Here is a 27,950-nt window from a genome sequence, read left to right as displayed (position 1 = left end):
TGGTAAAGATAACTTTTACACTGCTAATAACCATAATATATGGGCATTACAGAATTCTTTAGGTGTGAGGGAGGGTACCAGTGCCAAACATAAATTAAATGTCATCAATGATCTCCACCTTGGAAGAGTCTGAAATTATTCAAAAAATAAATTTAACAAAGATTTATTGATTTTTTTCTACTTGTGTTTTGGGGACTTACTAATTTTTTTCATATGAATATATTGAGTTCCTGTTAGGTGTAGGGCACAGCTAGGCACTGTAACAGATGCTATAAAAAAAACAAAGACAAATTATACATGGTGTCTGATCCCAAAGACATTGAACCAGTATTGGGTGGTAGGCAAGAGGTTGAGAAAACAAAATCTATTAGATTGTTACAATGCTAAGGTAGAGATTGTACATGGTACAATGAGATACAGAACAGAGTGTGTGAACATTAGACCCAGAAAGACTTATTTAAAGGTAATATTTGAGTTGAGTCCTAGGAGATAAGTAGGCAGTGTCTAGGCAAATGGTGATATGTGTTAGAGGTGGATAGGGGTGGGTGGAAGGAAATTGCAGACAAGGATCAGCATATACTAAACAAGGAAATTTAAAACAGTATAGTATTGTCAGGGAGTTAATTACAAATAGTTCCATTTGACTGGAGCAGTAGGTAGGGAGTAGGATGTGGTGAGGGACATGTTTGGAGAGAAAATCAGGTCCAGGTTAGGAATAGCGTGTGCTTATACTTTCCTGTAGGAAATGAGGGCACAGCTAAAGAATTTTAAGTAAGGTTAAAACTATATATAAATTGATGTTTTAGAGTAAGAATCAGCAAACTATAGCCTGTGGGCCAAATCTGGCCAACTGCTTGGTCTTGTGAATAAAGATTTATTACAACACAGTTAAGCTTATTCATTTGCATATTGTCTATGGCTGCTTTTGCACTACAGTGGCAGAGTTAAGCAGTTGTATGACAAACTCCTTTGTTTAGGTTTTGTATGTGGCCCCCCAAACCTAAAATATTACTATCTGGCCCTTTACAGAAAATCCCTGCTTTAGAAAGATTTCTCTATCAGTAGTATGGAGGATTAATTGGAGGGTTTTGAGTAAGACTAGAGGCAAGGGCTTCACCTGGTGCTTCCTGCAATGTTACAGGGAGGAGATGTTAAGTATCAGAACTAAGGCAATACAGGAGAGAGGTAGCATATAAAACATTAAGGATTCAGCTGGATGCAAGGCTAAGATAAAGGTAGCAATCTAGATTGAGTGGTTGAGCCATGTCCTATTTACAAGGATTGGAGGGAAAGCTGATGAGTTAGTTTGGGTTTGGACATGTTGAATGAATTTAACTTGTGAGAAAAAAAAAGGTGAAAATACTGTCATCAAACACTTCCATTTCAGCTTAAAATTATACTGCAATTAACTGCAATTCAAATTTGGCTATCAGTGTTTCTTTATCAGGACACTATTGGTATTTGCTTGGGACAATTCTTGTCTTGCCAGTTACATTACAGGATTTTTAGCATCCTTCACTGCTGGGCATTAAATGCCAGTATCACTTCCACCTTGGTCACTGTAAAAACCAAATAAGCATTTGTATATTTCCAAACACTATATTTCCTTTGACTGGTATTTAGTTTCATGTGGCTGTGTAATGAATTATCACCCTTAGTTCTAGATTCTGTATTTTCTCCTGATGTGTCACAGAACACTTGGGTATTTTTGAACTGTTGAGACAGTCAGTCTAGCCCAGCATCAACTATCTCCCCAGCATGGTGATCTCTCAAAGGTATAGTTCCAGATCTGACCCTTCTCCTAGTTTCCAACCCTGTTTCTTCCAATTCTTTTGACCCTCTTCCATCTGGATAGGTCTCTGGTACCTCAAGTTCAGCAAATCTAAGACCAAGCCCACCATCTTCCTCCCCAGTCACATTCTCCCCCATTGTCCCTGTTCTCTCTGCCTTCCTGTTGGAAGTCTCAGACAGATCCCACCTAGAGGCAGGACCACCTCCCACTGTGCATGTATCTGTGCCTCCATCACACTCTCACCTTAAAATGGCACTGGATCTTGCCTTCCTTACCTTGCCTTTGAGCTATTGCAACAGCTTCTAAAATGAGTTTCCCAGCCTCAGCCCCTATTGCTCTCTCCCTTCCCATCCATCTTGCCAGATTAACTTTCCCAAATAACATCAGGAAAAAATCTTATTACAATGCTGCCCAGACATCTCAAGGGGCTTCTAGTGCCTACCTAAATCCTAACCTTTAGCCTGATACCTAAGAACCTCCCTCCTGAGCTGATAATGACCTGCCTCCCCAGGCTTTCCCTTTCTGACTTCAAAAGAATCCCTAAGCCCCAGTCATTCTCCAGACACATCCTGCACTTTTCCCTATCCTTGTCACTTTGCTTATTTCACCCCCTGCATCTAGAATGAATACCCTTAAGGGCTCAGCTCAAACATCACAACCTCCATGATGCTGTTTGCAGCCTTCTCGGTGGGAGGGAAAATATCCTCCCTCCCTTACCTTCTCAGGGGCCTTTATCTGGGCTTCTCCTTTAGCCCTTTCCATTTTTGTGCTCATTTAATTCCTCCTATAAGCTTCCAAGGGCAGGCAGGTTGTGTTACACATCTTAGTCTTTTATGCAGCACCAATTACATCATTTTTTTACATAGTAGATGTTGAACTTGCATTTTTAAGCACTTTATTGAACTATCTCCTAAAAAGTTATAGGAAGGTTATGTAGGAGAAATGGAACTGACTCATGATATTCAAAACAAGGAATATATTAAATGATTAAGACCAACCTATTCTCTCCTAATCTGATCTGGCGCTCCTATGAAGATAAATTTTAAAAGAAAGATACAACCCATCAGTTGGCATGGGAACATATGGAAAGGCCCAAGTTAATATGCAGTTCCTCTGAAGTTTTGCTGTTTCTCTTCAGGCTTCATTGATTTCATTGTGGAACCCACCTTCACTGTGCTCACGGACATGACAGAAAAAATCTTGAGTCCACTAATTGATGAAACCTCTCAAACTGGTGGGACAGGACAGAGACGTTCAAGGTCAGTGCTGAATCTTGAAAGCCTGGGGGTCAGGGTGGCCCATCCATGGGGATAGACTTCTTCTGGAAGGGATGGGGGTGGTACTTCATAATTATGTTCATCCTACCTCCTCCTTATAAAAGATAAAAGGAGGACTCAAAGTTGTACTCTCTGTACTCTCCAGGCTGGCCTGTAAGGGGGTGACCAGGGTCTAGGTGATGACCAGCAGGTTCCCAGTACCAACCCCCCACCCCGCATTCTCTCTTTTGGCGGCTTTGCTCACAACAGCATCAGTCACTGCACTTTACCTGCTGTGCCCAGAGAGTCCTTGCTTGCCATACTCCAAAAGGAAAGTGCCACTGATCAGAGTTATCACAAGAAATGAAACTGACTTTCATTTCTAGGTTCAGGAAGAAAATAGAAAAAACCTGAAACTTTAAATCACCTTCTGCCACAACTTCACTATATTGAGGGTAGTTTAGTAGTCAAAGAGCACAGCCTCTGGAGTCACAATTCTGGGTTAAACATCCTGATTCCATTACTTATTAGCTGTGCCATCTCAGGGAAGTTGCCTCAGTTTCCCCATCTGAGAAAGCATGGATTATACTCATAGGTTACTGGGAGGATTAAATGAATTATTTAATCTCCGTAAAGCCCTTATAACAGGGTCCAGCACAGGGGAAGTGTCAGCTACAATAAAGCTAACGCTCAGTCTTTACTAGTCGTATTACCAGTAGTACAACTCTCCCCTCCTCCTCGTCCACGCAAAACCTTGGGCTTTTTCATAAAGGAGAGAAATGTAATGAAGAAAAAGAAGAAAAGGGCAAGAGAAGGAGTAAATAGGAGGAAGAAAGGCAAGAAGACTATTAGGACAGTGGGACCCCAGGGATGCTTAAGGTGGAGGGACCCAGTCAAGGCTGCTAACAAGGAGGACAGAAGCCCCCTGCCCGAGTCCCACAGCTCCACAGCTCTGCCGGCGCTGGGCTGAGACCTGCCCTACCTATCTAGTCAGTCTTGGTTGTCATTCAGTGGATTTGCATTTGTGTGAGTCACTACTGTAGCTCCTTGGAAGTGTGTGATACTTTAAAGTTTCCCAGAAGGGTGGCACTTTCTGTATTATAATATTATATATATTACTGTAGTCCCTACGTTTAAAGCTTAAAATGATATCATCTTTAAAAAGGTCTCCTGCATGACCGATCTCCCACAGTCTCCATGCTGTCTGTGCCTCTCCACCTTCCCCAGGAACATAAGGAGATCACCTTACTCTGGCCTTGGGGATCCTGAGATCAGAGGATCTTGACTTCAGGGGGAGGGAGAGCTGGAAAGAAAGAGGACCAAGTGACTGGGTAACTTGGAAAAGTGGTCAGTGTGGAGGCAGGTGGGTGAACTGTGGAACCAAGTAGAAGTCAAGTTTAAATGCAGTAATTTCCGAAAGTCAAAGGCAGAGAATTCTTGTGTGGGGAACCTAGTCATATGGAAAAAGAACACCTGAAATATGGGGACTGTGGGGACGATCAATAGTCATGAGGCTGAAATCTTGGGGGTTTTTTTTCCTGCTGAATATGGAGACTTTCCCAGCTGTTGAATATGGAAAATAGGAATTACAAAGCTCAGGCCCCAGGAATTTCACAACAGTGAAATTGAGTGTTAACTGAGTGTTAACCACTCTTCTCTTAGGCTTGTTTATGGGCACACATTTTCCAAAGACTAACCCTCCTCTTCCGTATGTTTTTTATTTTTTAATTTTTTAATTTAATTTTATTTTTTTATATAGCAGGTTCTTATTAGTTATCTATTTTATACATATTAGTGTATGTATGTCAATCCCAATCTCCCAATTCTTCCGTATGGTTTTTTTTTTGTCCTCCAGTTTGAACAGCATCAGTTCGGCAGATGCAAAGCGATCAGGTGTCAAGAGCTCTGGCTCAGAAGGAAGTGCCCCAATCAACAATTCGGTCATCCCTGTTGACTATAAGAATTTTAAAGTCACTTGGACTGAGGTGGTGCATGTCAATCGGGAGAGATGGAGGGCCAAGGTGCCCAAAGGTAACGTGCTGCTGGGGAATATTGTCCAAACCACTCAGACCCGCTTACAAAGCAAGGCGCTGCCGCCCCTGATTTATAGGTGTTGCAATGAAGCACAAACTCAGGATATAAATTCAAATTGCTGAACGTTAGGATCGACCATCTTTTGATCTTCATTATATCTAACACTCAGTGCACGAGAGAATGAGGCTGACCACCAAGCTTCCCGACAGTGTGACCTTTGTGCTATATGACCAGACTCTTCTCGAAATGAAGATTCTACAGAGAATAGGTGTTGCTATTTCTTGGTTTCTGCTAGGCCATTTTGTCATTCTTATTTCATGTCATGTGGCACATTTATGAGGCCTTTATTCCTTCTTTTATCTAAATGAAGCCTGGCCAGTAGCCACTTCGGCCAGTATGTTGAGATAGAAGGGGCTTTAGTCTCCTTACATGCATTTTTATCTTTCATGTTCTCAATTTCCCTTTAGCCATTACTCAGGCTAACCTTCTAAGATGAAGGTAATGTGCAGGTTAACAGAAATTTGAAGACAGAATAGTCATCACTCTTGATACTAGAAACATACAAACAAAACCCCTGAAATCTGTTTTTTGAAAGCTGAAATTCATTTGCTCATATGCATGTTTGTGTTTATTGAGCATGTGCTACATGATTCGTACATACTACATGTTCATGCTATAGTCTAGGTAGGAACATATCCCTGAGGTAAGTCATAGGAAGCTGTGATGCCTGATTCCAGAGAGGGCACAGACGTGGATGGTTCTAGAGCTCAGCAAGGAGACTGATCTCAATGGGGTTTGTGGAGGTGAGCCTTCAAAAACAGTCAGTTTTCGCCAACATCTATTGAATGCCTACCGTATGCCAGGCTCTATACTCTGTGTTATTCACAGAGGTGAATAACAGACATCCTTGTCCTCAAAGCTCGCAGTCTCCTGGGTGGGGCAGGGAGGCATTTGTACAGAGTTTCTTTTAAAGTAAGAACGGGAGTTCAGTTGAAGCTTTGCACTCATCGCCAGCACCTACTGGCCCCGAGCCCCAGACACTCATTATAGGCAAGGAAAGTTTTATCTCTGGTCACAGCATCCCATACTTATATCCACCCAGTGTCTGCACAAGTGAGAAGAAGAGTAGGAGTAGACCGGCATAGCACATTTTCTGGCAGTCTTGGTCCTCAAACATTGGGGGCAGGGCGCTGCTTCTAGTGTGGAAGAGATGAGACCTCACTGCTGGAGTTATTCAAAGGCCAACATTGTGTCCTGTCCAAGTGGCTCTTCAGTTCAGGTGGGGCAAAGGGTTTATCTTTACGACTCTTTTAAGGCATAATTGGGCCCTCATCATTTGGGGACAGAGGTTGCATCCTGAGCTCTGGAGGGAGCCAACACCTCTTCCATATTTTAGGTGTGGCCTCTCACAGTCTATTCAGATGCTTTAAACATTGAAATCCTCCCTGTTGACAGGCACTGCAAACAGCAATGGTAGCTACTGCATAATTTCAAAGAAGCACTCTCTTATAATCATTTACACTCATTACACTTGAAAATTCAGTTCCTGACAACACGCAATTGAAAGTGGTACTTCAAATAATTTGAAGTACCTGGCTTACTATTATCTGGCTTACTAAAATTACCTTCTGAAACTAATCACCTAGGGGAGCATTAGACAGTTTCTTTTCTAGGAGAAAACTGGCCCTTTAAAAAGAACAGATAAATAAGCACTAATAGTTTTTGAATATGTGAGGTATGCTGACAGAGATAGTCTTAAGCTAACTTGTCCCTAACCTTGGTTGGGGTGCTTGAGAAGGCATCTTGTAGCTAGGATTTGAAGGATGCCTGGGGTTGAGCCATGAATTTGGAAAGGGAGAACAAGGAAAAGGGTAGACAAAGGCACACATATATTTCGTGGGAGGATAGTTTGGGTATCAAAGCAAAAGTTAGTTGGGGAAAGAGAGAGTTGAATCCCTACTTGCCCTGTGCTCTTTGGCAAATTCAGGCAGAGTCCTTGAGAAAAATTCCCTTTGGGGGATGATAATAGACATCGCAGAGTTGATGAAAAGAACAGAAATTACATATGTAAAGCACTGAGAACAGAGCCTGCACATGGTTAGTGCCTGATAAGTAGTAGCTGTTATTTTGAAAAACTGGAAAAGAAAGTTAGAAGTTTGAATGCAAAGTTAAGAAGGTGGTGGTCAAAATGCCCACCTATAATTAATATTCCCAATAATGCCGTTGGCTGGTTGGCTGGTATTCAGAAATTCAGTTTGCATCTGTTTTTCCATTGGTGATTGGTTTGTGCTATACTATTCCAGGCTGTTTTGCTCATGATTCGTTTTTACCAGAAAACCCCGATTTCAGCAAAGGCTGCCCTGCATGGGGCACTTGAATATATGTTGTTATTAAATTGATCAGAAATGGAATTGGATCTAAAGTCTTAGTTTTATTAATCAACCTGATTTACAAAGCTAGCTAGGCCAGAACGCATAGTTGTTAGGAAAGATTGAATCAGTATTTTTTTTACAGCTCTTAGGGCTGAAAATCATTATTCCCAAACAAAGATATATAGGTATAACAATTTGCAAGTCTGATAAATATTGATCAGTTTCCATTCAGGATTTAATACTTTTTAAACATTTTTTTCTGGTATAAGAATAGTAGGTGTTTAGGTTACCATGCTGAAATATAAACAAAATATATAAAGAAGAAAATAAAAATCACTCATAACCTCTCCAGCCAAATATAACTACTGTTGAAATTCTGATGTAATTCTTTTTAATTTGATTTTCTATGCATATTTATAAGTAAAAATTTCCCCTTAAGTTGAGATTATAGTGTATGTAATATAGTATTTTCCTTCTCTATTTCTATTTTGAAGATTTTATTCTGATACTGAATATTCTTAGAAAATATGATGTAAATGGCTACATTGTTTGGAATATCATAGTTGAACCATTTCTCTGTTACTGAGCATTTTGGTTTCCAGTTCTTCGTTATTGTATATAACATTGTTATGAACATACAAGTTCAGCAGTCTTTGAGCCTACATCTGATTATTTAGGGTAAATTTCTAGATATGGAATTCCTCTGTCAAAGTAGATGAAAAATTCTAAAGCTCTTGATGTATATTATCAAATTTCTTTCAGGAAAGTTTTTTTTTTTTAAACCGTGTTCTCTTTCAGTAGAAGTGTAGTGAGAGTGCCATTTCCCTATATTTTCCCCCTTTATTTTTCTCATTGGGATGTTTATATTTTTATTACTGATTAATAATAACTTTTTATATATTAAGAATAGTAACTCTTCAGTTGACAAACTGTCTTGCAGTTTCTGCCCTCCCTCTGTCCAGTTAGTTAGTTTGTCGTATATTATACCTTTTAACTTTGTTTATGGGGGTTTTTGGGGGGTTTTTTGTTTTTTTGTGGTACGCGGGCCTCTCACTGTTGTGGCCTCTCCCATTGCGGAGCACAGGCTCCGGACGTGCAGGCTCAGCAGCCATGGCTCACGGGCCCAGCCACTCCGCGGCATGTGGGATCCTCCCGGACCGGGGCATGAACCCGTGTCCCCTGCATCGGCAGGCGGACTCTCAACCACTGCGCCACCAGGGAAGCCCTGTTTATATTTTTTAAAAATATATCCTATTTTTATTTTACTACAGATTATCTTCATATTTTTTATTGAATTATGTCTCTATCAAGGTAAATATGAAATAGTACATAATGATACTCCTTTGCATGTGCTGAGAAGTTTATTGAATTTTTAAAAATTTCCTCCATTGTCACTCGGTTTTTATTGAAACAATAAAAGATTTTCAACCTAGGTGATTGTAAGTAAATTGCTATTTTACAATTAACTTATTCTTTAATATTATTTTAAATATTTGCATCAAGTTTTATATCTAGCTTAACAATTATTTTTATTTAACACTATGATGTACTAGCTTTACTGTACATCATTAACATATTTTCCTCATTCTGAGTTTTTTTTTCCTTTTTTTTTTTTTTGGCCACTCTGCGTGGCTTGCAGAGTCTTAGTTCCCCGACCAGAGACTGAACCTGCTCCCTTGGCAGTGAAAGTGCAGAGTCCTAACCACAGGACTGCCAGGGAATTCCCTCATTCTGAGTTTTTAATGTTGATTGAATTTTTCTGTCAGCTGAAGCACTTTTGCTAAAATTTTTAGAAAGGTCCAATGGGAACATCTTCTGAGTCCTGAATTGGCTAGGAGTACCTTTCTGTTGTTCTTGTATATAATCAAAAGTTGACTATTCAGAATTCACATAGTGTCTTGGTTGTCTTTATTAAGTTAGTTTCTCTCCTTTTCTCTCTCTGTTTGTAGGTGGTTTAGGTAGGCATTTCAGAGAATTATATTAAGGAATAATTAGCCCAATATCATTTTTAACCAAGAGCCTATAGTATCATTATTCAGAAAGGCAAATTAAATGAAGAAATCAATGTATTTCTCCAAGACTGCACAGACATTCAGTATGGGATAGAACCAGCTCTCAGGAGGAATGTAATTTATAGATCATGAGGGCTGTGCTCTACCTTAAGTCTTTAGCTCCTTGCTTTTGGCCATTTTCATAATGATCACATCACTACAGATGGTGTGAAACGGAAAGCAGAAGGAAATGAGATTGAACTACAGCGTTTGCTTTCTACTAGTCTAGGAGCCTAGGAGTTCCATGGATGTTAAATCTAAAACCTGAAAAGTTAATTCTTTGTATATATGTCATCTCTAGAACTGTTACCATATACAAATTAATTGTTCTATCACCTACTTTGTCTCATAGTAGGAAAGATTTTATATATATTAATATTTCACCTTGAAAATATAAGGGGATTGGATTACAGTGGAACAGATGTTCCTTCTGTCAATTTATTTTCTCTTTTCTTATTTATGTGTTTGCTTGTTTTTGTCTACTTATTTTGAGTAGTAGCACTGGATGCTGATGGCTGATCTCACTAATATCAGATATTTCAGAGATACAAAGAAGAGATAGGAGCAGAGTAGAGAAGTTGTAGAACATTTCAGAGCCATCCATTGGAACATGATTGCTGCAGAGAAAGGAATCATGTCGGACCTGATTATGATGTCATAAGAGCTACCATTCACTAATTTAAACATTAATTGCCTGCTGTCAACTGTAGTTGAGCCCAAACAGACTTGTTTCTGAAATGTACCCCCCGGTTTTTTGGGGGTTTTTTGCTAGATTTTCCATAGAAAATTGGTCTGACTCAGTTGTCAAATGAATTTTTCTTGCTCAGATAATATGTTGCACTCTTGTAGCAAAGCAGAATTTAACACCTTCAGCTTTCCTCAAAATTACTTTTAACTTGGGGATATTTTGAATGTTGAAAGTTTGCAGTAGATTCAGTGGGGATTCTGTGAGAGGATTATACATTATTTTACCTGATATCTGAGTATAAATGAATTCTCTTCCCCCTTGGCCCTCTTTCCCTCTCTGTGTAGTAAGTACAGTCATCTTTTTACTTACCTATAGTCAAATACAGTCAAATGGCTAATTTTTTTCAGGATAGGACTTTAGGGTGTGTATAGTTCCTGTATTTTATACTGGTCTGGATTGCTGATGATGGAATATGAGTCAGGTTCATTGGCAGATAGGGTGAATCACACCCTCTGTGTACATTCCATTTAGTCAACAAATACTCCATGAGCATCTGCTAGGTGCCAGGTGTTATACCAAGCACTGGGAATTCAGTGATGGAGATGACATTTGACCTTTGTCCTCAGGGCATTACAGAAGAATAAGAGGAAGTCTGGACGAACATTCTAGGGAGCCTTCTGTGGGCCTGCAGCCTATTTGAGAATGCCATCTCCCTATCTTCTGCAAGGGCATTCTTTTCCTCTTTAGTTGTACCTTTCTGTAGGAGTCAGAAGACATATTATACTATATATGCACATAATTATGCAATTTTGTTAAGAAATTTTTCCTTACCTTTTCACTGTAAATTATCAATACATCCTGTTGGGAAGTAGAATATCATGAAATATTGAATGGCAAACATTTAAAATTTAAATCAGTAATCCTTATTGCATGTTAGACTCATCTGGAGAGCATTAAAAATATCCTCTTCTTGCCCCTCTCTCTCCAGAGTCTGATTTACTTTGTCAGGGGTGAGGCCAGGGTATTGGTTTGGATAGGTGGTTGGATGAATCAATGAAAGGATGAATGAAAACTTCATAATATATTAAGGAGGACATCTGAGCCAGGCAAATGTAAGGGCAGGAAGAGTAAAATGAAGCCAGAGGTCACAGACATGCACAAAATACAACGCCATAAAGCCCGGCGAGCGTGTGAACCTGGAACCAAATCTGGGCTTTGTGCTATTTAGCAGCTGAAACTAAGGGAAATGTGATCACATGCATGACCACTCTGGTGCCCATTAGATTAAAATCTCACTTGTCATCTATGAAAGCCAGCTGTTTTCAGGACCAGGGCTAACCAAGGGAAGTAAAGAAGACTCCTGGTAATGAGGTGTGGGGCATTTGTAACACATCTAGAGAAAAAAATGCAATAATGCTATTCATAGTGGAGGTTGGAAGCCCTTTTGAGTGAATTGAATGCTAGACAGTGAGTCTGTAGACCTTAAGGGAGGATTGGTTTCTGTTAGGTGCCTTCCGTTGGTCTCTGTAGGTTACTTCCTACAATCCAGCTCCACTTCATTGCCTCCAAGGCTCTGCATGATCTCAACTTTGCGTGTCCTTGGTCACTTGACCACATCATCTGTCACTAACCCCTTACTAAATTTGCTTTAGCCATACTGGCTAACTCATTGTCCCTGGAACATACCAAGCTCATTCCAGTCTTACGGCCTTACACTTTTTATTTCCTCTGCCTGGAATGCTCTTTTTTCTTGATTATTGCATGGTCAGCAATTCATCATTCAAGATTTGGTCAAATGTCACCTACTTCACCTCCTTACCTAATGCCACCTCCTTCCCTTATGCTGATCGCGTTCCATCCTATTACTCTGCTTTACTTTTTTGTAAAACTCTTTTCACCATCTGAAATTATCCTAGTGATTTGTTTGCTTAATTATGGTATTTTCTACTCTATAAGTCTTCTTGCTTGCTGCTGTATTCCCAGTGCCTAAAACAGTACTTGACACTGTAGCTGCTCAATAAATATTAGTTGAATGAATGTATCCATTTTTTCATGAATCCTTGACCATAGGCAATTACACTATGTTTTTGATTAAACACAGAGCCAGACCCTTTCACAGTCAACCAAATTGGAAATAAGGCTGACACCCTCTCATTAAAGAGGAAGACACAGACCAGCATCCCTGGCCAAACTAAAGGCTGTCTCTCACCCTGTGGACAGTTTGAAGACCATGTTTCTTTGTGAGGCCTAATTACCCTCCTCCTACTTTTAAATTCACAGACAGTGGCCTGCAACAGTATTATTCTAGTGGTGGTTATTTTCCCTGTATTTTGGTTTTGTAATCAGTTTTTTTATGTTTAACTCCAGTTTCTAAGCAAATCTACATGAAACTTCAGTTTTTACTTGGCTGTGGGAGAGCTTTGTAATGTCTCTGAGCCTCAATTCCACATTTGTAAAATAGGGTTACAATAATAGTAGCTGCCATATGAGGTTGAGAATGAGAGGAAGTAATCCTTGGAAAGCACTTAGTATAATACCTGGCATAGAGGACACACTCAAGAGAACTTATTGGTGGTAATATTAATATTAATGCCAATTACAGTATTGGTTTATTAATTATTATTATCCTTATTATTACTTTCTCCCTATCCCCTTCTTCTAGCCCACTGTTTTCAGAAATGACATCACCATGAACAGATTTTATTGGTTTCCTGAATATACATACCAATCTGACTTGACATAACCAAAATTATACCCCAAACGCACAGTAAACACCTTAGGTCATTTTAATGCATTAATTCCCAATGCAAATTCTTGCTTTTGTCCAAAGAGGCAATTCTCCTAATGGCATGACCTCTTTTTATATTTTCTCCACCTTTCCTGGCTTGTTCTGGATGCAGAGGAGAAGGCCAAGAAGGAAGCAGAAGAAAAGGCTCGCCTGGCCGCAGAGGAGAAGCAAAAGGAAATGGAAGCCAAAAGCCAGGCTGAAGAAGGTGCATCTGGTAAAGCCGAGAAAAAGGCATCTGGGGAAGCTAAGAATCAAGTCAATGGAACAGGAACAAACAAAAGTGACAGCCCTCGTGGGAAAAATTCCAAAGCTGAGAAGTCATCAGGAGAAAAGCAAGAGGATGGTGAGTAGGATTGCACTGGTGAAAGGCTCTTTTCAGGGTGCTAATGATATGATGAATGGACGCTGGCAAAGAACTGCCCCTGTGAGGACAGGTCACAGAGCAGGGCTGCCCTGGCCATCCAGCTGCTGATGATCATACCTCCCTAGGCTGTGGATCCTATTAGGATCCCATCAAAAGCAGCCAGAAGCTTGCTTAGGCCATGCTCTCTGGGGAGATTTATATCTTTTGGGCCCTTTCCAGCTGGGTAGTCCTGGAGACTCTGGCCAGTGCCTGCCTACCAGCAGGAGAAGTTCCTGTTAGCAATCCCAGCACATTTCTGAGTGCTTAGCGCAGGAACGAATGAGTAGAAAGGCAGTCTTCTGTAGGTACCATCCCCCTGGCAGGGCCGGCACTCATGTCTGCCTAAGGTCTATTTCCATAGTATTGTCTATATATCTGTAGGTGAACAAGTGTATACATTAGGATGACCAGTCATCCCAGTTAGCCTGGGAATGAGTGGTTTCCTGGGATTCAGGGCTTTCAGTAGTAAAACCAGAAAAGTTCCAGACAAACCAGGATGAGCTGGTCACTGTTGTGTGCATACAGTTGATGATTTCTTATATTTAATGCAACAAATATTTATTGGTTAACAACTCAATGCCAAGCACTGCTCTTGGCACTGAGAATTTAGAAATGAAAAGGCCACAAGAAGTCCACAATCTCCTAGGGGATATGGACACCCTCAGAATTAATTCTGAGCCAGTAACAGTAGTGGCATGGCAGATAAAATACCCAAGGGCCATGTGCAGAAAAGAGTAGCTTTGTTGGGTCTGGGGATTGCAAGATGTAGTAAATGTCAAAGAAAGCTTCAAGAAGAGGTGATGTCTAAGCTGTGTTTCAAATGCTGAAATTTGGGGGGACACAGGGACTTCTCAGCCAGAGAGAATACGATGAGCTAATGCATAGGGGCATGGAATTGCTTACCTTGTTTAGGGAAGAGCAGGAAGTTCAGAGTCACTGGAGCTTTCAAGTGCCAGGTTGTGGCATGGTCGTTTGGCAGTCAGACCTGGATTCAAGTCACAGCTGTGCCTCTCACTTCTTGCTGGCCTTGGCCAGGTTACTTAACCTTCCATTGTCTCTGTAAAATGTGCATAATAATAACTGCTCATAGCTTGGGCCACTTGTGAGCTTCCAATAATAATAATGGTAGCAAAAGCAACAATGACAATAAAACAACTAGCATTTATTGATTATACACCAGATGCTGTTTAAAATTCTCTCTTGGGAATTTCCTGGTGGTTCAGTGGTTAGGACTCAGCGCTTCCACTGCAGAGGGCCCGGGTTTGATCCCTGGTTTGGGAACTAAGATCCGGCAAGCCACGTGGCACAGCCAAAAAATAAATAAAAAATAAAAGACCATCCGTTAAAAAGAAAATAAATAAATAAATAAATAAATAAATAAATAAATAATAAATTCTCTCTTTACATATTCACTCTCACCTGCCTCATAGGTCCAGGTGATCTCCTCTGAACCATGGTCTAGCTATTATGCTACACAGCCCAAGTAAATGAGAAATACGTAGAAAGTGCTTAGCACGACACTCTCCAATTATTTTTGCAATTGACATATATAACATGTAGAACAGAAAACAATGTTTTAATACATGTAATAATGATAAGAGCTCATGTCAGGACTTCCCTGGTGGCGCAGTGGTTAAGAATCCGCCTGCCAATGCAGGGGACACGAGTTCGATCCCTGCTCCTGGAAGATCCCACATGCCGCGGAGCAACTAGTCCTGTGTGCCGCAACTGCTGAGCCTGCACTCTAGAGCCTGTGAACCACAGTTACTGAGCCCACGTGTCACAAATCCTGAAGTCCTCACGCCTAGAGCCCGTGCTCTGCAACAAGAGAAGCCACCACAGTGAGAAGCCCACACACCACAATGAAGAGTAGCCCCCACTCGCTGCAACTAGAGAAAGCCCGCGCACAGCAACGAAGACCCGTCACAGCCAAATAAATAAATAAAATAAATAAATAAATAAATAAATAAAATGAAAAGGTGTTTTAAAAAAAAAAGCTCATGTCGTGTTCCAAGAGCTTTGCCTAAATTCCTTCAGGTAAGCCCCACGAACACCCCAGGAGGCAGGGAAGGCCATCATCCGACTTGCCCAGCCCCTCAGCAGCCAGGTTCTGGAGACAGCTCGTAGCTAGTTTGCTTTGTATTCAAAGGCATCATAGGTCAGAAAATATGTTCAATTCAATAAGAATTTCTAATACAACTGTTGGAGTTTCAGAGAGCAATGCAAAGCACCCCTGTCTTCCCCTACTGAGGGTGGAACCAACTAAGAGGGAGACACCAGAATCAGAAAGTGATCACAATGTTAGCTCCACTGCAACTGGAGCTGAACTGGAAAACACAGACTTGATCTGCTGAGCCCATGGGCTTCTGCACACATCTTCCCTGAACTGGGCATGGCCCATGGGACACTGGCAGAGCAGGTGGGATCAGGCCTCGTCCCTTACCCCCCACTCCACACCTAAGCAGGCTGCTTCTGCAGTAACAGAAAAGGTGTGTGTCTCGTGGAAAACGCATCTCAGAGGGGGCTGGGGGCTGGAGAAACGGGTGGCTGGGCTGAGCTGTGCATACTCAACTCTTCCTTCTACATGAGTCTCTCCTTCCCAGAGGGGGAATATGTAAGGACTGGTGAGAAAGGCAAGATGTGTTTCTTCCCTACTTTTTTTTCTGTTAGGGAAGTGGGTTTAAAATGTCTTTTCCTTAATAAAAACAGCCATTATTACGTCAGTAACAGTTATGGAATGCTTAATATGTGCCGGACACTGTATGTGGGATTTTACATACATGAAATCATTTAAAAATCCTAACAACTGTATGAGGTAGATATACTCATTTCTATTTTGCAGATGAGGAAACCGAGACTCAGAAAGGTTAAATCACTTGCTTAAGGCCAAGCAAACATTAAGTAGAGATTTCAGGTCAAATAGGAATGTGTGAGTCCAAATTCTGTACTCCTTAACCAGCATGCCCTTATTTGCGCGGTTCGGCGCTGTTGGTGAGAGTAGGAAATAGAAGGAATATTGAGACCCAGCTACTGTCCACAAGAAGCTTATAATCTGTTTATTCCAGGGGTTGTCACACTCTTTCTATACAGGACCAGACAGTAAATTTTATGCTTTGCAGCCATACAGTTTCTGTTGCAACTACTTAACACGCCTGTTTTAGTACAAAAGCAGCCACAGATAACATGTAAACAAGTGAGCATGGCTATGTTGCAATAAAGCTTTATTTATGAAAATTTAAATTTTCACATGTCATTAAATATCCTTCTCTTTTTTCAACCATTTAATAATATTAAAAACTGTTTTCAGGTTGTGGGACCTATATGACCAGGCATTGGGACCACGTTTGGCTCATGGGCCATAGTTTGCCGACCCCTGGTCTGGTCAGGGAGAGAAACCAATGAATACAAACATGCTGGTCACAAAGGAGGTTATACATTCTACGAGACAGGTATAAACAAATACTCAGGGCAGAGGTGGCAATAATTTATTTTTAAGATGGTTAGGGGAGTGCCTGAAAGAAAACAGGAGCCCTGAGCCTTCAGCTAGGCTGGACTGACTCACAACTGCGTTCATTTCCCAAAGTAAGCAGTAGTCTACCATTTCCCTTAAAAATTAAGTATTAAATGAGAGGTGGGGAAAGAAATCAATTTTGAGCAATAATAATAAAGGTTAATGGTGGTTCGGGACTTGGTTGCAGCAGCCTAATTAAAATGATTTATAACTGCACAGAAAGGCTCTTTTGTTTCCCCCTGTTTATTGAATAACAGCTCACATCAGCCGTTAGTCCATATTCAACCCATGGGAAATTACCTAATGGATTCTGTTCAAGGAACATCATCAAACAAACATGTGTCACTTTCCCGGCACCCTTCTTTTTTTTTGTGTGTGTGTGGTATGCGGGCCTCTCACTGTTGTGGCCTCTCCCGTTGCGGAGCACAGGCTCCGGATGCGCAGGCTCAGCAGCCATGGTTCACGGGCCCAGCCGCTCCGCGGCATATGGGATCCTCCCAGACCGGGGCACGAACCCGTATCCCCTGCATCGGCAGGCGGACTCTCAACCACTGCGCCACCAGGGAGGCCCCCGGCACCCTTCTTTGTGGTCGCTCAAGATACTTCCAGGATGGAGCTGAAGGATATTGGCTAATTGTGGTTCTAGACATTTGGTCCCCTATCAGCTATCATGGGAACCCCTAAGCTTTGGTCTCCATCAAGGTACTTTCCCCTTTAGCCTCCCCAACCCTGACTGAGGAGAAGGCAGGCTTCCACAGGCTGCTGGCTAGCATCCAGCACATTAGACTACTACTGCTGACTTCTGGAAGACATCCTGGCCCTGCTGCAGCTGTGGGTAAAGCTGCAGTCCAGGGCAACCCTGAAACCTTAAAGTATTGTGCATTAGAGGTGTGAAGTCTCATTGAGGAAAGAAAGACCATTTTTCTGTAGGGAATTAGTTTGACTACAAGGCTCAGGATCATCCTTGAGTTCATTTCTGGCATCCTTAAAATAGGGAAAAGCCAATGTTTGAACTGTTCCATGGGGTTTCCAAAGGAATCCATCTATTTTGGCCATTGGTGGTGGTAATGTGCAATGACCGTGTGCTTCACTCACACTCCTCCTGCTGGCACTATGGCCAGAGTTGACTCCCCTTCCCTCAAGCTTAGAATTTGTCAAATTCCATTAAAACTACTTATTTTGTAGAATGTAACCTAAAATGGTCTTGAATTATCCTTGGGTAACCATTTCTATATAAATCTATAGGTCAAAGGCATTTAAAAATGGCAACAGTAGGGCTTCCCTGGTGGCGCAGTGGTTGAGAGTCCGCCTGCCGATGCAGGGGACACAGGTTCGTGCCCCGGTCCGGGAAGATCCCACATGCCGCGGAGCGGCTGGGCCCATGAGCCATGGCTCCTGAGCCTGCGCGTCCGGAGCCTGTGCTCCACAATGGGAGAGGCCACAACAGTGAGGGGCCCGCGTACCGCAAAAAAATAAAAAATAAAAATAAAAATAAAAATGGCAACAGTAAATGGAAGTCTGAAATCTAGAGCTTAAGCTTCATAGGGAAGTTGCAAAATACAATACTTGAGAGCTTGGCCTCTAGAATCAGACCTGTCTGTGTATGTTATGGTAAGTTACTTTATCTGTGCTTTAGGTTCCAGAGCCATAAAATGGAGATGATTCTGTGGGGTTTTGCTTAAGACTATTTAATATTTAAGCAAAATCACTTTGTAGAAAGCTCAGTTGGTCATTTGTCAGATCAGTGGCTTAAACCAGATCTAAAGTAGCCAACAGGAGCAGTTTTGCTATAGCAGCAGACACTCTTGCAAAGTTTGGGGCAGAGATGCAGCCTGAGAGCATGTGAAACACATTCAGGAGAGCAGTCCACTACACTCAACACAGCTGGCCTGACCAGCGTGTGACAGAGTGTCTGCAGTGAAGTCAAGGAAAAACTCAAACTTGGAAAACATCCTCAATCATTTGGTGATTCAGCAAATTGATCACTTAGTGAATTAATCTGATGAATTTGTCTACTTTCAATAATAGTACCTTCATAATGAGGTTGCTATGAGAATTTAATGAAATGATGCATGTAAAGCATTTAGCACACTGCCTAGCACAAAGAAAGTAGAAAAGATAAATGTACCCTTCCCGCCTTGGGCCCTACTCCCCGCTTCCTGGCTGCAATAATTATTAGGGTCTTTTTGCTTTATTAATGCCAGTAATTTAGTAGTAATCTATTCTTGGTTTTATGCAGGCTAAAAAGAAAGCCGCCATCAGTAAGATTTGTAAGAAAAATATCCAAAACTTAAGAATAAATCTGAGAGAAGAAATACCATGTCCTTTCAATGTCACACTGGCATGTTGTCAAAAAGACCTGCCTAAGGATTATTTAACTGTCTTAGGCAGGGGTCAGCAAACTTTTTCTGTGTAGGCCCAGATAATAAATATTCCTGGCTTTGCATGTCTCTGCTGCAACTATTCAACTCTACCATTGCAGCAGGAAAGCAACTACAGACATTACATAAATGAATGGATGTAGCTATGTTTCCAGTAAAACTTTATTTCCAAAAATGATAACAAGCCAGATTTGCCCACGGACAATAATTTGCTGACCCCTTGTTTTAGAAGAACATGACTATGTTTAACTTTGTCATTTACTATTTGCTCAAGCCTAGGTACTGTGAAGTTATGTACTAACGTGTAGAGTTTTGACTACTAGAGGAGATAACCCCAACAGTTATAGTTTTATTGCCCTGTAAGACATAACCAGTTTCGTCTCTAACCTAGCAATCTTATTTTAACATATTTCTAAAATACCTAGAAATATCCATTTCCTTAAATGCTCTTGGAACCATCCTTACTGTCTTCCGGGTTCCTTCATAAATGAATTAAATAAATTTTTGACACATGTTCACTCTACACTGGTGTGCATAGTGTTTTTTAACTTTTACATATTAGATTTCAACAAGCTCATTAATTAAAGTACCATTTACAGCTCTGTTTTAGAATAACAGCTGTCATTGAGTGACGTGCCAGATAGCACATTCAATACCTTAAATGCATTTATCCTTATATTATGCCTATAAAGTAGGTATTATTATCACCATTTTGCAGATAAGGAAAAGCACATAGAAGTTAAATAGTAGCTATAAATTGATATAACTTACAGTAACGCGGGTTTTTCCTCACTCCACAGCCTAATAGTAAAGCTGAACTGCCTTCCTTGGAAAATAACACCATTGACTTAAGTACAATCCTGTTTAACATGAACTTTCAGTCTTAATTTCCAGATCATAATCCAGTTTCCAGGACCTAATCCAGTTTCCTGATATTTACACTCAGACATGTAACCCCTCACGACTAAAATTATGTGTTTTTTTTCTTTTTTTACCTTGACAGGTTTAAAGATATTTATAACTTCCCCGTTAGCTTTATACATATACTGTTTGTCATGTTTATTACTTTCAGGTGACTTGAAAGATGGTAAAAATAAGACAGACAAGAAGGATCAACCCAATGTCAGAAATGAATCAAAGAAAACAGATGGTAAGAGCATAATTCCCATTATATTTTTCCATAAATTGTGCAATTTAATGCAAGCTTGTTAGATTTACACATATAGTTGCAATTGTGTGAAATTGTTAATATAGTCTTATACCCTGAAAAAAACATTCACTACATTTAAAGAGTACTATTATCCCTTTTTCAATAATTTACAAATTATTGTTGTATCTTTTCCCTTCCACCATACTTTCTCCATCACAAATGAGTTCTATACTCTTTCTTTTCCCACTTGCCATTTTTCATTTTAAACTTTATGAAAAGTTGATTCTGGGCTTGCTGATTATAATGGAATGGAATATAAGTCTTTGTGAATTATGTGGCGTAAATGGGAAATATTCCATGTTTTCAGTTTTCAATTTTTTATACCTTTAATGAGTTATTATTTTTGGGAAAAACAAAAACAGAAATCTGTTCAGTGTTATCAGAATGTTGGGAGGCCCACATACTGGAGAATGTGCATAGCTGTAGAATACAGTTTGGTCAGCACGAGTACGTCTTAAAGGCAAGCTTTGGATGACAATCCCAGACCAGTTAGAATGAACCTACATTGTAACGGGCTTCATGAGCACTGCTTTTACTTTGCATAAATAACATTCCATTCTTTGTAAAATCTGAAAGTTCAAATTATATTGCCCTCCAAGCTCTGGACCATCAGATTGAGAAAACTACTCTCACCTTTTATATGATCCTCCTGTTTCAATTATAACATGGGCTTATTCCTAGTTATCCCCCCATACATATAAATGATATTAAACTAAAAATGAAAGTTTTAGGAAGTGGTTTTTGTTAGGGTCTCAGACTCTTTGAACCATACCTCCCTGCAGACATTGTATTAGATGCTAAGCTATTCTTTGAGTACTTTGGTTAGTCAGAGAAGAACAAATGCAGGGTAATCAGGTTGAGGAGTAAGAAGAAATTTGAATACAACTCATACATCTGTTAAAAGAGAGAATTGCCTTTAGTTTTCATCTCTAAGCCATTGTGATATGCTCTCTTTACCCATATGCATGAAATCAGTTCTTTCTTTGAAGATCATTCAAATAATTCACCCCAGGTGTCTTATCACATAATATCTGGGGAACACACATGTCCAATTTTTTTACCAAATTGTTTATGCAAATGGAAACCACTTGCTTAATACATACCCTCCTTGAATAATTGTGACTAAGACATGAATTACATGGAGATAAAATAGGATTCAGAATGACAGTCTCTTAGCCAGACTCTGTTATGGGTAAGGTTTATTCAAGTACCAGACATCATTAGACCCAAGTCAAGGTAACACAAGCCAGAATATATACAGTAGAGGAGAATGCTGTTAGTTATAAACCCAGCACCTGGACACCTGACCCATCCTATATCCAGTGACTGACCCATCTGAATTCCTACAGCATAAAAGCCCAGAATAAACCAATTCCCAGATCTTTAACATGGGATCTTGAATCTTGTTGTATGCTTGTATTGTGCTATAACTAACTGTTGTAATGTATTCATGTGAGCATTGTAGGTTAAATTTTATCACCTTCATTACGCCCTTTTATTTTACCTGTGTCTTTTTTAACTGAATTATCACCAGTATTTTAAATAATTAAACTGTTTTTTTTTTGGCAGGGTGAAGTGATGAAATAGATATTTTGTTCTATTGTACAAATAAGCATAAAGCTTGATTATTTAATGAACAGGATTCTTGATCCCATAAGGCAGTGAACAGGATGCAGTAAATAAAGAAGGGACATTTTCTGATATCTATCCTTTTCCCCTCCATAACTCCAACCTTCCACTGATTCAAATTGAGTCTGGTATGTCCATATACTTGTAAGTCTGGGCATGAACAACTTTGTATTTTAATTTCATTGATGGGCTAACACGACATCAGTCATTATCATTGCTTTGGTGTCATCAGGACTTAGATCACTGGGCTTTAGTTACTTGTGTTATCTTAGCCCAAAATCTTATCAGGACTAAAGTTATTTCTTGGTGGCATGAAGTGGAAAAGAACTTGATCAGCTTCATATACCCCTTCTCCATTGCATTAAAACTCTCTACTTCAGAAAAAATTTTAAGTGATATGCATATCAGTAGATATATTGATTTTTAGAAACTATCTAGTGACAAACAGATACTTTTTGAACATTTCTTTTTAATGGATCTTATTACATCTGATGACCAGAGGGAGTCAATTTAACTATTTTTAATGCTCTTACCCTTAATCCAACCCCTGGGAACCAGCTCTAATTTTTGAAAGGGAGTATCCAAGCACAATTCGGTGCCCAGTGTGATCAAACCCACTATGTTTTGTAGTTTAATATTTTATGCATTCAGAAAGAAACTCAATGGAAACTAGACTACAGTTGGCTATTCCCAAACTCCAATGAGCTGAGGCACACACAGAGGGAAGGAGCATGTGCTGAAAGGGTAAATTACATCCTGGCAAAATGAACACATTGCAGTTGTACATTATCTCTGTCAGGCTACTAAAGTACTGTTTAGTACCCTGCAGCACTAATTTTCTAACTGACTTCAAAAAATGAATGCTCTTTGAAAATACCTTGTTTCTTAGGGAGAAATATACTAACATAAAAAGATCTAGGTTTCTGAGCCAAGATTCTCTCAGGGGCTAAGTTTTTACACTGTCATTGGGAGACTTGTGGGGTGCCACATGAATGAATTATTTTCAGTGTGTTTTTAGTCATGTTTGAAACAGCATAGCTATAATTTTTATAGTTGCCCAGAAATATGAATTTGCCCTTAACTTTACTTGACTACATTAACAGAGATATAAGAGATAGCCACTGTTTGTGTCTCTCAAATGATTCTCTATAATTAGGCCCTGCAAGGTTATTTACCAAGTCCCAGGGAGGGAGTTCAGCAGGAATTTTTCCTTTATTGAATGTTCTGGGAATTGGAATGTTTAAAGATGTGAGTTCATGAAATGTAAGTCAGTTGTGAAGAGTGGAAAGAGTGGACAAAATACAATCCATGGACATCTGCTTCTGCAAAGAGGGCTACCAAGAATTAGGTTTACCCTTCCACCTGAAACAATTTTTTAAAAAAGACAACATATGTGGAAGAATGGTTTTTCAAGAAATGAAGACATCAAGAAATATTGGGCATCAAGAAATGAAGACAGTGCTTTCTAAGAGACAAGAAACAAATGAAGTAAGCCTGACGATTGCCTCAGCTTACTGCATTGAGAGGGTTTCCAGGCAGACCTGATGGATTCCTTGAGTTGAGGAGTTGACTGAGGATCCAAGGATACCAAGGCAGCTATAATTAATAGGATAAAACACCAGAGAGGATAGAACTGAAGAGAGATAGAACTCTAGAAATCTGAAGAGTATTCATCAGAGTACTAATTGACTCTCAATGAGGAAACCACCTGAGACCAGGAAAGAACCATTAAAGAGGTTTAGAAGGAACAGTCCTGATGTTCACACTTCACACAGAGCAATAAAAGTGCCTATTCCTACTAGCCAGACTAGAATACCTCATAATTTAAAGGGAATTGGAATTTCAAGGGAATTGGGTAGAATACTTATAATTGTCTTGCCTTAGCAGGGGAATAATTAGTTGTAGGCTAAATGTTGCTTTAGGCTCACCTAACAAATCTTAAAATCAAGATATAAGAGGATCAAAGTGTTTCTAAGTAACTACATCCCAGGATAAAGCATGTGTGTGTATGTGTGTGTGTGTGTGTGTGTGTGTGTGTATACACACTCCCAGCAAGCTAAAATTCACAATATCTAACATCCAATCAAAATTTACTGGGCATGCAAAGAAGGAAGAGAACACTACCAGTAATAAGAGGAAAATAACAACCAATTGAAATCAACCCAGAACTGAAACAGATGTTAGAATTAGCAGACAAGAGCATTAAAGTAGTTCTTACAATTCTTACAACTCTAGCCCATATGTTTAAGTAGAGACATGAAAGATATAAAAAAGATCAAATGTCTAGAGATGAAAACTACAGTGTCTGATATGAAAAATATACTGGATGGTATTAACTAAATAATATTGTATGGGATTAATGATAAACACACTGGATATGATTAGACATTTTGGAAGAAAAGAGTAGTGAGAATTAGCAATAGAAACTATCTGAAATAAAGCACAGAAAACAAGAATAGAAATTGTAAAGAGCATCAATGAGTTGTAAGACACCTTCAAACAGCCTAATGTATGTGTAATTGGAGTCCCTAAAGTAAAGAAGAGGGAAAGGAGGAAAGAATATTTGATGAAGTAATGGCTAAAATTTTACCAAATGAAGAAAACTATAAGTCCATAGACTTAAGAAGCTCAATAAAACACAAGCACAAGGAATATAAAGAAAATTACACCAAAAGCATATTATAATCAAATTACTCCAAACCAGTAATGAAGAGAAAAATTTTAAAAACAGCTAGAGAAAAAAAAAGATACGTATGGAGAGATGAACAAAGATAAGGATAACAGTAGATATCTCATCAGAAACAATGCAAGTGAGAAAACAGTGGAGTAACATCTTTAAAGTGCTAAGGGGAAAAATTCAACCAAGAATTTTATACCCAGAAGCAATATCTTTCAGATATAAAAACTGAAAAATTCATTACTGGTAGACCTACACTACAAAAAATGTTAAAGAACAGCAGAAGGATAGATATGCCAGATGGAAATATGGATCCACACAAAGAAATGAAGTGGTATGAAATGAAAATGGTAACTAGATGGATAAATATACAATATTTTTTCTTATCATTTAAATATCTTGACTATTTAAATAATTGATTATTTGAACAAAATAATAATATATTACTGAGTTTATAGCATATATAAAACTAAAATGTATGACAACAATAGTATAAAAGTGAGAAGGGGAGAAATGTAAATATGCTATTGTAAAGTTCTAATATCATACATGAAGTGATACTATATCAGTTGAAGGTATTGGGTTGGCCAAAAAGTTCGTTCGGGTTTTTGGCCAACCCAATAGATTGAGATAAATTAAGAGTATATACTATAAACTCTAAAGTAATTACTAAAATGACAAGATAATGACATATAGCTAGTAAGCCAAAAGAGATAAAATGGAATCATAAGAATAATTAATCAAAAAAAGGTAGAAAAAGAATAAGAAGAGAACAAATAATAGATGAGACAAATAGGAAACAAATAGCAAGAATATAGACTTAACACTAAGCGTATCAGTTATCACATTAAATGTCCTAAACAGCCCAAATAAAAGGCAGAAATTTTCAGATTGTAAGACCCAAGTATATTCTGCCTTTATATTAAAAGACACAAAAACCCAAAAATAAAAGGATGGAAATTGGTATGCCAAGCTAACAGTAATCAAAAGAAAGCTTGCATGATTATATTAATACCTGATAAAGTAGATTTCATAGCAAACACTGTCACCAGAGAAAGGAGGTTCATTTCATGATAAAGTCTGTTTATCAAAAGGATATAATAATCCTTTACATTTATGTACCAAAATGCATGAAATGAAGTGTAAAAAAGTTTTAATACACAGTTCTATTTGGAAGCATTACCATCCCTCTCTCAATCATTGATAGGCTAAGTATATATAAAATCAGCGAGGAAAAGAAGACTTGAATGACATTATCAACCAATTTGGCTTAATTGGCCTTCCCAGAACACCCACAGTATGAGAATACATATTCTTTTCAAGTGCACATAGGACATTTATAAATATAGATTACATTTTGGGACGTAAAACAAGTCCCAATAAATGTAAAATGATTCAAGTCATACAAAGAATGTTCACAGGTCACAATGGAATTACATTGTCATAGGATGTTCATATTGTTTTAGTTTCTTTTTAATAGCTATAGAATTTATAGTGATGTTGTCTTTATCATTTTTTATATTGGTGATATGTGTATTCTCTCTTTTTTTCCTGACCAGTCTGGCTAGAGGTTAATAAATTTTATTAATCATTGTCATTAATATTTTCCATTGTTTTTCTGTTTCTATTTCATTGATTCTGATCTGATCTGTATTATTTCCTCTCTTCTGCTTGCTTTTCGGTTTGGTTTGCCTTATTTTTCTAGTTTCTTAAAGTGGAAGTTAATGTCATTGATTTGAGATATTTTTCCTTTTCTAATATAGGCCTTTGATGCTGTATATTTCCCTCTAAATACTATTTTAGTAACATGCCACAAACTCTGATTTGTTGCATTTTTATTCACATTCATTTCAAAATAGTTTCTAATTTTTATTTTAATTTCTACATTGATCTAAGGATTATTTAGAAATATATTCTTAGTTTCCAAATATTTGGGAATTTTCCAGAGATAGTTGAAATTTAAGTTCTTTCTAAATTGATCTATAGATTCCATGCAATCCCAATTAAAATCCTAGCAGGCTTTTTGGGTAGAAATCGACAAGCTGGTTTTAAAAGGTATATGGAAATGCAAATCACTCAGAATAGACAAAGCAACTTGGGAAAAGAAGGAAAAAATTGGAGGACTAAACAGGCCTGATTTCAAGACTTATAAAGGTATAATAATCAAGGCAGTAAAGTACTGGCATCGAGATAGACAAATGGGTCAGTGGAGTAGAATAGAGGGTCTAGAAATAGATCCACATGTATATGGACTTCTTATTTTTGACATCGTTAGATGAAAGAATTCCACACTGACAGTAAATGAAGGGTGGATTATGCTGTAGAAGACTTGTTGACACTAAAATGAATAGTTGTGACCAATGTGTGGTTTTGATTGCCAGTTTACTGTGAAATATATCCTTCATGTACACTAGAATGCTCACATCTACTGGCCAGTCAGCGGTTTCTTTCTCCCGAAGGAAAACCTACTGGGGAAGTCAAATCGTATCAGAAAGTTGCCTGCTAAGCTGAGAATGTAGGGGGAGTTAGTTGATGAATTGTGACTTCAAGGTAGAATATCCTGAAATGTCTGTCTCTGCCATTGGGATGGATCTGCCAAGAAGAGGGAATAGGGACCATCTTGTGTACACTAGATACTGACAGTGCAAGAGGCGGCCCTCCATGGCACCTCTTTTACGTCTAGTCTCCTTTTGGATCTCACATTCAGTATCAGATATGTTGATATCTTGGGGTAGATTCTCATTCTTGTTCATTTTCAGTCATCCTTGATGGCATGTCTGGACCTTGATTTTGATGAAACTTCTTTGTTTTTAAGGCAACGGTCCTCAAACTTTTTCTCTCTTATTTTCTTTTCCTAACATATTATCATAAGCTTTGCATACCTCCCAAAATTATGCCCAGATCATGAGCTCTGGTGGGTAAAATAGGCCAAAGATGATGAACAGTTCTGGGGACACTAGCTGGTATCCTGTCCTTTTCTCTCATACCCAGGACGGTGCTACACTGTAACAATAACCTTGAGTCCTTTCTAGTTTACTTTAAAAATTAAACCTGTAAGACTGTAGGGCTTAACTGTTTTTTAGCAATGATTGATTTGCAACACACTTCACCATTGATTATGGCACTGATATCAACACTACTGCCTTGAGGTAGTTTCT

At 39.1% G+C, this 27,950-nt stretch overlaps 1 protein-coding gene across 4 annotated transcripts in view; it reads left to right on the top strand.

Moving 5' to 3' along the window:
- The window catches only part of PDE1C (phosphodiesterase 1C), a gene marked incomplete at both ends in the record, with an annotated part of 536,637 nt that overhangs the window by 469,943 nt on the left and 38,744 nt on the right, over window positions 1–27,950 (top strand). For all 4 annotated transcript variants that reach the window (XM_079712011.1, XM_079712013.1, XM_079712012.1 and 1 more), the window contains 4 exons: window positions 2,931–3,051; window positions 4,904–5,079; window positions 13,094–13,324; window positions 20,349–20,426. In XM_079712011.1, coding sequence (XP_079568137.1) covers window positions 2,931–3,051; window positions 4,904–5,079; window positions 13,094–13,324; window positions 20,349–20,426 — 606 coding nt within the window. The remainder of the gene's footprint in view (window positions 1–2,930; window positions 3,052–4,903; window positions 5,080–13,093; window positions 13,325–20,348; window positions 20,427–27,950) is intronic.

Source organism: Hyperoodon ampullatus, assembly GCF_949752795.1.
Source record: "Hyperoodon ampullatus genome assembly, chromosome: 9".
Classification (NCBI taxonomy): domain Eukaryota; kingdom Metazoa; phylum Chordata; class Mammalia; order Artiodactyla; family Ziphiidae; genus Hyperoodon; species Hyperoodon ampullatus.
Note: the sequence above shows the minus strand (reverse complement) of the source record. Positions and strands in the feature narration are given on the sequence as shown.